At 52.9% G+C, this 13,173-nt stretch overlaps 1 protein-coding gene across 1 annotated transcript; it reads left to right on the top strand.

Moving 5' to 3' along the window:
• Positions 1-421: 421 nt before the first annotated feature.
• On the top strand, positions 422-13,162 carry LOC147351284 (secreted and transmembrane protein 1-like). Its single transcript, XM_086356762.1, has 3 exons — positions 422-583; positions 10,434-10,587; positions 10,802-13,162. The coding sequence occupies exons 2-3, from the start codon at positions 10,500-10,502 to the stop codon at positions 11,146-11,148; spliced, it is 435 nt and encodes a 144-aa protein (XP_086212888.1). The 5' UTR covers positions 422-583; positions 10,434-10,499; the 3' UTR covers positions 11,149-13,162.
• The last annotated feature ends 11 nt before the right edge of the window (positions 13,163-13,173 follow it).

Below are 13,173 nucleotides of genomic sequence, written 5' to 3'. Positions count from 1 at the left end.
AGTGATGCCATCCAAGCATCTCGTCCTCTGTTGTCCCCTTCTCCTCCTGCCCTCAATCTTTCCCAGCATCAGGGTCTTTCCAAATGAGTCAGCTCTCCATGTCAGGTGGCCAAAGTATTGGAGTTTCAGCTTCAACATCAGTCCCTCCAATGAACACCCAGGACTGGTCTCCTTTAGGATGGACTGGTTGGGTCTCCTTGATGTCCAAGGGACTTTCAAGAGTCTTCTCCAACACCACAGTTCAAAAGTATCAATTCTTCTGCACTCAGCTTTCTTTATAGTCCAACTCTCCCATCCATACATGACTACTGGAAAAACCATAGCCTTGACTAGTCAGACCTATCTTGGCAAAGTAATGTCTCTGCTTTTATGGGAAACTCGAGTGACTTCCCATAACTTGAGGTTTCCTTCCTGAATACAGGACCCTGCTATCAGACCTGAGGTGCATGGATTCTGAATCCTTCCCACCTCCTCTTTTCCTGGCTCCGCCCTGGAATCATCATTCGGGTTGAATGCAGCCACTCAGACCTGCGCACAGACAGCCTGCAGCTTCAGGCGTGGAGGAGCAGGTTACCCGGTCGAGGTGAGAGCTGGAGGGGTGGTGGCCGTGGCTCCTGGTGTAGGATTGCACTCAAATAGGGGCTGGGTTGATGGAGATGGAGCGCTGAGCTCCCAGGCTCTACGCTCTGCCTCTCCGCTGAAGGAGGGAAAAAGACAAAGGCTTCCTGACCTGGTGGGGAACTGCGTCTCTGAGGGGCAGCTCCAGGCTTGACTCTGCCCTTGTCAGGAGGGGCAGAGAGTTGGCGTCTTGAGCTCCCGCTTGTCCACCCATCCGCACAAAACCTGCGTCCCGGACCACACCTGGGAACACCGGGACACCTGCTGTCCCGACCACATCTGGCGTGAAACACTTTCACGTACAGGCCAACACTGCGACTCTCATACTTGTGCACACATACTCACTTTCATGCACATACGCACTTGTGTGCACTCACAAGGGGCACACACGCACACTCAGCCCATTCTCTCACAAACACTCATTAAAACAGAGGAAACCTGGAGAGGGGCACTCCACTGACTCGTTCTATGCTCTCCTTTCATTTTGGTTAGGCTGCAGCAGCAGTCTCTAAATTCAATTCACCTCCCACTACTGGTGAATGATCTGCCATTTGAAAGCCAGTTTCCACTCCCAGTGCCTGGGGAGCCAGAGCCCCTGGGAGGCCCTCATCCCCTGGGACTAAATAGTGAAGGTGGTGGGGAGGTACAGGCCCCCACCCCCCCGCGGAGGGTGCAACCAGCAGGTGCAAGGACAGGGAGGATTTTCAGAGGAAGTGCCTTGTGAAAGAGAGTGAGAAGTAGCCCAGCTGATGGGCTGGCAGGTACTGATGGCCCGTGAGAGCAACAGTGGTTTACAGACTCAGTCCCCAGGCTTGCAGGAACTTATTACTGCCCAGTAGGATCCCTCCTAGCCATAGCAGCAAGGACAGGACACAGCAAAGCCTTCCTGGACTGGGGCATCCCTTCCCTCTGAGCCAGGGTTGGGGCTCCATTTCAGTGTCTCCTGAAGGTGGTTGGTTGCCTCCCTCCACACTGCTGGTGAAAGGCCTGCCTGGACAGCAGGGTGCTCACCCTCCCATGTAAATATCCAGGTACATACACATTACCACTGAGCCTTTGTGTGGGAAACCTGGTCCAGCTTCTCCTAGGTGCTGCAGGAATGGAGATCCCTGCTGACCGAGAACCCCTGTGCCCCTGGTCAGCTCATAAGCCTCAAAGCCACATACCTGCTGCCTCAGTTTCCCCAAGGTCCTGTGGCAGGACAAAGTGCTGGCAACGGCACGCACTTTCCAAGGTGTTCCACTGACTCCCAAATGTGATCAGGTCCCCAGTGACAGCACAAATCCCAGCTGTGTGCCCCAGCTTAATATATGTAGATATCAGCAGCTGTGACAGTGATCTGAGAGAATGGTGAATTGTTGCCTCACTTTTCCCAACTCCAGAAACCTCAGGGCCCCTCCAGCTCTTGCCCCATCATGCAGTCTTCCTGTAGCACCCCCCACCCTCTGCCTTCTCACCCCTCTCTTCCCCTGTTGTGCCCTGGCCTCTCTCTCTCCCATTTTCCTGTCCTTTGCAGCATCAGAGGTAAGAGGAGGGACTCAGGCAGAGGAGTGGAAATGCCAGACTTAAAAACCCATCTGAATTTCAGATAACGAATCACTTTGAAATGTAAATATGTGGCAAATATTGCATAAAATATACCTATATTTAAAAATAAGACAGCAGTGGAACCCCAGACTGATAAGGGCGGCAAAGGTGCCTGAGGACACGGGGAGCTCCTCCCACCCCCAGTCCAGCTCCTCCATCCCCAGTCCAGCTCCTCCCATCCCCAGTCCAGCTCCTCCATCCCCAGTCCAACTTCTCCATCCCAGACCAGCTCCCCCCATCCCCATTCCAGCTCGTCCATCCTTAGACCAGCCCCTCCTTCCCAGTCCAGCTCATCCATCCCCAGTCCAGCTCTTTGCAGACACCCCTTCCGTATTCTATAAGGTGGAAAAGTCTGTGTCTCCATTGTACAGATTTGGTTTAGTTGAGACTGCTCTATGGTTTCAAGGATCTACCCCAACCTGGAGTTCTTCCCAGCACCTAGGCTGTATCATCTGATTATGAGGAGTCAGGCCCACGGTGGTTGGAGTTTGGGGGCAGAGACTGGTGGGAAGGGACCCTGGCATTTCCTTGTCCAGAGTCTGGACCCCTCCAGGGGCTTTCCTGGTGAGGAGAACCTCAGGGAGCGCATGAAGTTGGACTGAGAGGCTCGTGTGTGTGAGGGCAGAGCCCCGCCACGGCCTAGGGAAGGCTCAGGGAAGACTGGAGTTTTAGGGGCAGCGGAAGAGTGGCAGGGAGTGCCAGCCAGTGCCCGTCTGGGAGCCCACACCTTCAGCAACCTTGGACAACATGACAGAAGATGGCCAGGGCTCACCTGTGCACAGGCCATACTCCCTGCGGAGGACTCCAAGTGGTGGTAGAAAATCTGTGACACTTCCTGCTTTCATAGTCTTCTGGTCCTTTCATTTTTGTGAGAACATACCTATAAATAGCACATCTAGTGACTACAAATGGGTATTTAAGGTGAAGCTAAAACATATACTAATGTTTAAAAATTGAGTCAGTGTAAAATAATTTTTAGGACATAGGGTTATATGAAAAGTGAAAGTGTTAGTCGCTCTGTCGTGTCTGACTCTTTGTGACCCCATGAACTGTAACCCACCAGGCTCTTGCATCCATGGGATTCTCTAGGCAAGCTGCTGAAGTGGGTTGCCATGCCCTCCTCCAAGGGATCATCCCGACCCAGGGGTCAAACCCACGTCTCCCTCATTGCAGGCAGATTCTTTACTGTCTGAACCACCAGAGGAGCCCACCAATACTGGAGTGGGTAGCCTATTCCTTCTTCAGGGGGTCTTCCCAACCCAGGAATTGAACCGGGGTCTCCTGCATTGCAGGCGAATTCTTTACCAGCTGAGCTACCTGGGAAGAACTAATTTTTAGGACATAGGTGCCGGGGTCCTGCCCCGGCTGATCCAGGGTATTCGAAGTGGGGACGGCGTCGGCGACCTATTTATTTAAATATTTTATCAAAGATATACAGAGTAATAGGATGAGGATAGCTCAGTAGGAAAATTCAGTGGAGAAAAGAGGCTGAGTAGCTTGGTTTACGCCAGAGACCAATAAAACTTCAAGACAGGAAGTTTGTACCACTTACGTAGGCCGCAGGCATCCTTCCGTTCTCCCGAAGGAGAGGAGACACTGAGGCCTCCCCAGTCGGATCTTAGAAGCCCAGGCATAATTAGTAAGCATGGCGGGTTCCGCGCTCCAGATGGAGACTCAACCAGAGAGAGAGAGAGCGACATGGGGAGACCAGTATTTCGAGAAACTGATCCCAATTCTTTATTTTCCAGAGTCTGTTTTTATACACTGAGATGTTATACAAAAGTCACGTGGGGATAGCAGTCGTGACTTTTATCAAAGTCAGATGCTTCACACAAATGCATACAGAGGTCTTAGGGGTGTTACATCATCTTCTGGCCAGGGGGCCTGCTGACAATTTACGACCCTCTCCTTGTGACAATGGTCAGTCAACCAGGACACTTATTTCTCCAGGGGTGATTATTCTTAAAACAGACGCCACCCAAATAAAGTTACATTCCTATAGGGTGAGGGTGTAGTGGGTTTTAGTTAAGGAAAAAATTTACTTAGCCTAAGGTCTAACGTGATTAATATCAAAGGTTAATACTTATTTCTTCTATATATTCATTAATGTGTGTAAGGGCAGGGGATGTGGAGACTTAGCAACAAACATTGGCTCAACAAATGAAAAACCCTTCCCAATACAATTTCTAATCAGCCCATTATACTTATACTAATAGTTTTCTAACTTTTCTAAGGAACCTGTTTTTAGAAGGTTTAAAGCATCTCGTGCCTCTCACGGTTGGGAGGCTGTGAGCAATCACATGTGGCTGGACAAGCCTGTCAGGCAGGCTAGAGAACCTTCAGAGGAGTTTGTAGGTTAAAACACTCTTATCACGCCCAGGAATTATTATTAACTGGAGCTCTAAGTTAACTCCTTCTCCGAAAGAGGTGGTGGGGGACAGCCCCCCGTAAAGTCAGAGATGTAGGTGAGAGCACAAAGTAGTAAAGTAGGCAGGCTCTGGTTATGGGGGTAGATGCTTGAGGATTTCCAGGGGGACTCCTGAGGCTCGATCCCGCCTTTGCGTATGTCGAGCCTCCTTCCTCATGACCTTTGTCACGGGCAGAGTACCTCACTCTGGCCCCCAACACATAGGGATATGTAGTGTTGTGAAAAGTACAGAGGTTAGGGTGGGGAGGCTGGTGAGACAGGCTCTCTGGGGTGTTTCCCTGGAAGGTAGACAAACTATGAGATATTGAGAGCAGAGGGTGGTTTGGTGAGCCTGACGTAGGCTCAAGGGACCCCACACACCTTTCCCAGGGGGCCACGCCCTCGCCGCTGGAAGACACCATCCGCCCTCCTACCCGACCTCTGGACTTCAGCCTGCTTCGTCCCTTTTGCTTTCCTTTTACTTGTCAACACACGCTCCCTCCCAGAGTCCAGTTGGGTAGGTCAGCGTGTGTTACAAAAACACCGTTTTGCTGAGGTCACCCCTCTCCATGTCACCTGGTCCAGGTGCAGACCAAGGTTGACCTTTGACTCATTCAGCTCCGCCGGGCCCCTGCCCAGAGCTCACTGGGGGGGACTGACCGCACCCTTCGTGTGGCATCGGCCCTGCAGGGAATTCTGAGCAGGTCTAGGGACTGAGCACCTATTGTAGGCAGAGCATGTGGGGGCCCTAGGGGCCCTCCCCCCAGCACTGTGTGTGTGTGTGTGTGTGTGTGTGTGTGTGTGTGTGTGTCTGTGTGTGTGTCTGGGTGTCTGTGTGTGCATCTGTGTGTGTGTTTGTGTGTGCATCTGTGTGTGTGTCTGTGTGTGTGTCTGTGTGTGTGTGTGTCTGTGTGTGTGTCTGTCGGTGTGTGTGTCTGTCGGTGTGTGTGTGTGTGTTTCTGTGTGTGTGTGTGTGTGTGTGTGTGTGTCTGTGTGTCTGTGTCTATGTGTCTGTGTATGCTGTGTAGTGACAGGGTGCTCTCCCAGGGAGTGGGAGTAGGATCCTGGAAGCTTCTGAAGAGGGGGTGGCTTTGCCAGCCTAGCTTGTCCTGGCTCCACATGGAGTGAGACCCTGCGTGGTTCAGGACTGTGAATGAACCCACTCATTCATTTACTTTCAATCAATGTCCTGGTGGCTCAGAGAATCTGCCTCCAAGGCGGGAGACTCAGGTTTGATCTCTGGGTTGGGAAAATCCCCTGGAGAAGGGAAAGGCAACCTACTCCAGTATTCTTACCTGGAAAATCCCATGGACAGAGGACCCTGGCGGACTACAGTCCATGGGGTCACAAACAGTCAAACAGGACTGAGTGATTTTCACTTTCACTCAGCATCCCAGAAAGTGTACTAGGAACTTGAAACACAACTCCTAAATTTATGGGAAGGATGAAAGCTGGACAATGGTCAGGAAAACGTGATGAGGAAAGGTTTTGAGGAGTGAGTTTCCCTCTGGATACTGTAGACCCCTGGCTGTCTCCCTCCCAGAGATACCACAGCTGCCCTTCCCACTAAGTCTCCTGGTCGCACTGGGCATTCGGTGATGATGCCAGGTCACCAGCAGGAGGCTCCCCCTCTCACACGTGAGGGATCACTGCTCTCAGAGCACAGGCTTAGGTGGCATTCTTCCTTTGGGTCCCTGGGGGGTTAGCCCTCCATGTGACCCTGAGGACACCTGCCTGCTCCAGCCTTGGGGCCAGTGGGCATGGGGCCTGGGAATGTATTTTCAGCCTGGGGAGACTTGGCCTGCCTCCCCATCGATAGGACACACAGGCCCACGTTCAATGGGGAACAGGGGGGCAAAGGCTGTTCTGAGGTCAGTGGAAGCAGCAGAGTGGCTGGGATCCGAGGGGAGATCTTAAGGAGACTGGAAACGCTGGGGGTCCTGCCCAAGGCTTCCTCCAGGATGAGTCAGTGGCCAGAGATGAGCACACAAGATCAATCTCCTGCCTGCTCAGGCAGCCTCAGGGGAGGACATCCCTGGGCGAGGGTCTCCCTTCAGGCAGCCCCGAGGGCTCTGGCTAGGAGGCCAGGATTCACTGTCGACCACCAGCAAGGATGCCTTATGGGTCGCTGGGCACCATTCTGTGTATGAGAACCTTCCAATTTAAGAAAAGTTATTTTGTAAAAAATACTCAGGAAAAGAATTGAACAGATCCGAGGTTCCAGGAAAAGCCCCAGCACAGGAAGTTGCAACACCTCTTTCAAGAACATTCCATCACATGGGGTGCTCAGCAGCACGTAATAGTGATGAGCTCTCTATGCCCCATCCTGGCAATTGCTGAAAGGCAGCTACTGGGTTGTGTCCACCTGTGAAATCTCAGCCTCTTTTGTATTATGCTGAGCAGGTTGGGGCAGGATCAGGGCAGCTGTCTCTCTTCACTTAATCACCAAACTCTTGTTAAAAAAAAAAAAAAAAAAAAGTCATTGATTAAAACTGTGTTAATGTTCTTGTGAGAAATAAATGTCCAAGGAAAGATAAACAGCCATAGAGAGAACCTGCCTTCCCGGGGTGAAAACGCATGATGGACAGCATAGTGGCCTGTACCCTGCGGCTGGCAGGGCCTGAATGGCCGCACGTGGTGGGGGTGCCTTGGCCAGGGCGACAGGGTGCTTCACTCTTCAGTGCCTCAGGCACCACTTGTCCTCCTGGAAAGGAGCAACATTAGACCTGTGACATGCTACTTGCAAACAAACCTTGAGGAATATTCAAGATTTGAGCATAAAAATAGACAAAATTTGACCGTGATGGATATTCCACCATCTGGGAAGCCTTTTAAAAAGGATTCTCTACACAAACAAACAAAAACTAATTTAAAACAAAATCCTGAAGCTTTGAAGGAAAAGACAGACAGGACGACGTAAACACGTGGAGTCCTTATTCCAAAGACGATCTGGGGAGAAATGATGATGGAAACGTACCTCTCCTGGAAGGCAGTTTGTTTCTTTAAGGGGTTAAAGTCTTATAAAGCTGTAAGGAGAAGACAGACACTCCCAGGAAGAGGAGCAAAGGGTTTGCAAAGGCAGTGACAATGTGGAAATCTGAAGGGCCAGAAACAGGGTGAGCTGGTCAACCCTCCACAGCACCAGGTGTCACCAGGAAGAGGCGGAGCTAGAAGCCCAGGGGACAGGGCAGCTCACAAGCTAAGACAAAGGGAATCCTTGCAGCCACTGAAGTCAAGCTTTCAGGATCGGGGGAGGCAGACCTCACCAGCAGCACACTACAAAGTGAGAACCAGACACAGAGAAATGGACAGAACATGACCCCAGAACACTCCCTCCAGTGTCTGGGGTTTGTGCCTGATTATTCCAGTGATGGGAAAGCTGGGGTCTGGGGAAAGAGAGAGGGGCCAGTGTGAGTGTCCTGGGGCAGCCGTGACCAAGCACCACAAACAAGGGATCAAAAGAAGCAAAGTTTGCCCTCCTCCAATTTGGAGGCCGGAAGTCCAAAATCAAGCTGTCAGCACAGCTGCAGGGAAACATCCTTCCTTGTCTCTTCCAGCTTCTGGCAGCTCTGGCGTCCCTTGGCTTGTGGCCACGTCCCTCCAGTCTGTGCCTCTGTCAGCTCCTGGCCTCTCCCTGTGTCTCTTTCTTACAAATTTCTCTCTTCTTACAAGGAAGCCAGTCACATTAGATTGGGTCCACGCTGCCCTAATACGACCTCCTCTTTATTTATGACTGCAAAGGCTCTGGGAGAAGGCAGTGGCAACCCACTCCTTTACTCTTGCCTGGAAAATCCCATGGACGGAGGAGCCTGGTAGGCTGCAATCCATGGGGTCGCGAAGAGTCCCACACGACTGAGTGACTTCACTTTCACTTTTCACTTTCATACATTGGAGCAGGAAATGGCAACCCACTCCAGTGTTCTTGCCTGAAGAATCCCAGGGACGGGGGAGCCCGGTGGGCTGCCATCTATGGAGTCGCACAGAGTCAGACACGACTGAAGCGACTTAGCAGCAGCAGCAGCAAAGGCTCTATTTCCAAGTAAGATCACCTTCACAGATTCTGGGTGGACATGTGTTTTGGGGCCACCTTTCACCCTTCCCTGATGGATCAGTGGTAAAGAAAGTGCCTGCCAATGCAGGAGAGGCAAGTTTGATCCTTAAATCAGGAAGATCCCCTAGAGAAGGAAATGGTAACCCACTCCAATATTCTTGCAAGGGAATTCCCATGGACAGCAGAGCCTAGTGGGCTCCAGAACATGGGGTTGCAAAGAGTCAGACATGGCTTAGTGACTAAAGAGCAGCATTCACCCTTGTACATACAGTACAGAGGGCAAGAAGAGAGAGACAGTAGTGGGCTGTCTAACCTGATTCCACGTATGTAAAATCACATACATGTGTGTGCACAGAACACGTGTCTCTCAGGTGACGTCTTTCTTCCTCAACTACAAATGTTGTACTTATGTGAGAAAAGAAGGCTGTCCTTCTGACGGTAAATTAGGAATAGAAGCAAGTTTAGAAAATCAAGGGAAGCCAGAGACAGCAGCACCGTCACAGGGGTCTGGGGGCTGAGACTGTCCCTCGCCATGTCATTCTCCTTGTTTGACGCAGAGTCTCCTGGAGTCAGGACTGAGGCTGGTCACCAATGGCCCTCAGCTCCTGGAAGCGATTACATCCACACTTTCCTTTGCTCCTGGCCCTTCTGCCCAGTACCACGCAAAGTGAAAAAAAGAAATCAGAGTCACTGAATTCAAAACCAAAGGGTACCAAGTCCATGGCATTCTGGAAAAGGCAAAACTCTGGACACAGTCAAAAGATCAATGGTTGACAGGAGTTGGTGGGAAGGAAGGATGAATGGATGGAACACAGAGGATTTTTCGGGCAGTGAAGCTACTTTTTGTTGTTGTTCAGTCGCTAAGTCACATCCCATTCTTTGTAACTCCATGGATTGTAACCTGCCAGGCTCCTCTGTCCTCCACTATATCCTGAGTTTGTTCAAACTCATGTCCATTGAGTTGGTGATACTATCTAACCATCTCATCCTCCGTGTAGTACCTAATGGTAGCCACATGTCATTATGAAAAGTGAAAGTGTTAGTCGCTCAGTCATGTCTGAGTCTGTCCATGGAATTCCCCAGGAAAGGCTACTGGACTTGGTGTCATTTCCTACTCCAGAGGATCTCCCTGACCCAGGATTGAACCCTCATCTTTTGTGTCTCCTGCATCGGCAGGCAGATTCTTTACCACTGTGCCGCCTGCAAAGCCCAGATGTCAGTTTTACTGGATGCCAAAGCCTGAGATGAGCATTTGTTTCAGAGGAAGTGAAAGTTCAGCTTTCCGGACGGTAGCTCATGAGTTCCACAGGAAGACTCTTTTTGTTGATAAAAGCAAATCTGGAGAGTGGACCAAATGTCCCCAAATGCCAATCCTCAGAATGCAAGAGCTGAAGAGGGGCAAGGAGCATCCAAGGTGGTCTTAGGCTGGTGTCAGGTTCAAGCGGCCACACGAGATTCTGTGTGTCACGACCCGTCTCTACAGGACACATGCTCAGGGAGTTTTGCATGTTTTATATAAAATTCAAGATAACCCCAGCAATATAAATGGACTTGTGTCCCAGGGACTTGTTTCCTGTCTCATCTGTCTTTCTCATCTGTCTAACAGTGGTCCCACTGCAGACATTATAAAGGTGTCGAGAAGGGTCATGACACAGTTGGGTCAGGGAGGAGCTTGGGGACCCTCGCCCATCCTGGCCAGTGTGCAGCCGCTCTCACTGGCTTCCCAAGGAGCCTAAGGGAACTCTGACTCATCAGCTTTCCTTCCTCCAGGGAGTGTCCCAAAAACCAGTAAGGAGGACGAGGGACCCCTTAAAACTCATCCACATCCTGCTGGCCATGCTGACATCAGCATCCACTCTCCTCGCTCCCAGGATGTTCTGGGTCCTCTTGTTGTTGGCAGCCTTCATGAGTGCTCAGAGTGGAAGTAAGTGGCATGGTCCCAACTCTGCCTGCCCGCGGGGGCGGCGGCGGGACGGGGCGAGGAATGCAGCGGGGGCAAGATGGGTGTGGGAGGAGAGACCTAGATCAGGCCAGGAGGGGCCCAGGCTCCAGGTAGTGCCAGTGACCCCAGGAAGGGCAGTCACTGGATGGCCTGAGGTCCAGCCATGACCCACACTTGTGACTTTCCCCCCACACAGTCTCGGACAACCCCAACTGCACCAAGGGTGTGGTTTCTGTGTCAAGGGGCAAGCCAGCCATGATGAGCTGCAGCATCTCCAATGCCTTCTCCCACATCAACATCTCCCTGAGAGCGGACCCCAAGGCACCCTGGAAGCTCATCTGCAGTGCAAAGCCCCCAGGAAACGTCTGCCAGGATGGATGGGAGCTCTGGGTTTGGGAGGGCGAGGCGTACCTAGTAACTGAAGAAGCCCAGGACACCCAGGCAGGACAGTACAAGTGGACTCTGATGGGGCGCCAGAGAAATGTCAGAACCACCACACTGACCGTCATAGGTGAGCAGGGCCGAGTCGGGGGAGGGGATTGACCCCCAAGAGCTTCTCTTTTTGGCGGGCAGGAGTGCGGAGCAACTAGGGAGGAGTGATTCCTGCCCACCTGAGGTGCCCAGAACCACAGGACATAAGGCCTGAAGAGGACTTCCACCCTGCCCCACCCACGCCGTGGCTGTGCCCTCTCTGAGCTTCTCAGGGCAGCCCCGGCATGTGTGCCTGCTCACTGTCCCCCTGTGCTCAGGGAGCTGGCACCTCCCTTCCTAAACACCGCCTATCCCGCCCCCCACCCCTTGCTTTGCTGCAAACTCCCCAAGTAACCGTTGCTTCCTTCCCCTCTTCACCTGTGCATACGCAGTCAGAGTCACCCTGAGCGCTGGGGACAGGAAGCAGGGGTCCAGCTTTGCCCCGGACCAGGAACAGGGGGAGAAGCTGAGAAGGCACCCCTCAGCCTAGCGGGCCCTGGGTGGGGAACCCAGTGAGGCCTTCATGATCTCCTGTATCCAGGGCTCATCTGACACCTGGGGTGGAGGGGCTGTGTCAGGATAGGCCCTGGGAAGGCCCCCGCAAACCAGCCCTGTGTCTCTTTGGCAGGGCCGCAATACCTGCTCCTCAAAGCTTCTACGGGCAGGTGTTCCTATCTTCATCCTGGGATACCAGGAGGGGAGCCCGCAGAAAGCCCCCTCGGGTCTTCCCTCCGCAGACACCCTCACCCTCTGTGCCTGGAGCCCTGCCCATCCCATGCACCCATCCCCTGCCATTCTCCCACCCATGAGCTTCCCAACCACAGGTGATGTCCCCCTCGAGGGTGCCCCCAAGGTGGTGGGGGCTCCTGCACAGGTGAACAAAGGAGGGAGGGCCTGGCCCTTCCCATTTATCTCAGGTCTGCAGATGAGCACACCCTGTTCCGATCTTAATCCTGAGCACACTGAGCAAGATGCTGGTAATCTTCCCCATCCTTGCCCTGGGTGTCCTCAGCCTGCTGATCTGCACACTGGCGTGGTGACGAAGGTGTGTCTCCCTGAACTTCAAGCTCCAGAAGTTAATGGCCGCTGAGCCTGGTCTGTTGGCTGGGGAAGGTTGGGGTCATCTCGGACCAGGCATAGACACTCTACCCCATGGTCTCGTACCCACTGAGACTAGTGAGAGAGTGGGGAGCGTTTGAGGTCCCAGAGAGCCAGAACCCCTGCCGAAGAGGACCCCAGGCAGCAAATGCAGTCCTAGTCCCAGAACACAGATGCCCCACCACAGACAGGCCACGGAGTCCACACCACCCCTAGGACCCCCTAGGGGAAGGCATGGGGGCTTCCTGCTTCTTCCAGGAGACCTAGATGTGTGGGTGGGGGATGTTCCCACAGGATGCACTTGTAGGCAAAGCTGTCTGTGTGAGGCTCTCATCCCCCCCATCCTCCCCACTTCCCCAAGTAAGAAGGCTCTGAGCCTGGGGTGGGGAGCTGAGTGCACCGTGCACACTGGACTCTGCAGAGGGGACGTGCGGGGAAGAGCAGCTGAGGACTAGGAAGCTTGGCCACTTCCTGGCCTCTTCCTGATAGACATGCCAGGGAAGGCTCCTTAGCAGGTTCTGGGGCCCAAAGAGCAAAAATCTCACGTTCCATAGCACTTGACCTAACGGGACCCTCCCCTCCTCCACCCCACCCAGGCCTGGGCTCCTCCCCAGGGCAGGAGTGCCACGCTTCGGTCACCTGGGAGATGCCCCAGTCTGGGGTCCTCAGCTGATCATGGACACCCTCTTGTCTTTAGAACATGTATAAGAACCAGTTTGAGGGACCATCTAGGAAGCACTTGAGGAACCAAAATGAGGATATCAGTGGCCTGGGATGATGCATGAAGCCTCCTCCACCAACCCCAAAGGGTAGAGCAGCCCCTCTGGACGGGAGGCCAGACAGGTGGCTGCTGCTGGAATCTCTGTCCAACCTCCCTGGTCTTCCCCAGCCCTGGGGCTCCCCGCTCTGCCACCTGCCCCACGTGCTGCCCCTTCCTATTCCCAAATGGCATCCCCAACCATATATGCCAGATGTGTCTACAAGCAAAGCTGTGCAACT

The sequence above is a fragment of the Bos grunniens genome, chromosome 19 (assembly GCF_055505025.1).
Source record: "Bos grunniens cultivar Pamir isolate PY7600 chromosome 19, Bosgru_T2T1.0, whole genome shotgun sequence".
NCBI lineage: Eukaryota > Metazoa > Chordata > Mammalia > Artiodactyla > Bovidae > Bos > Bos grunniens.
The sequence above is the reverse complement of the archived record's forward strand: the minus strand, read 5'-3'. Positions and strand labels throughout refer to the sequence as shown.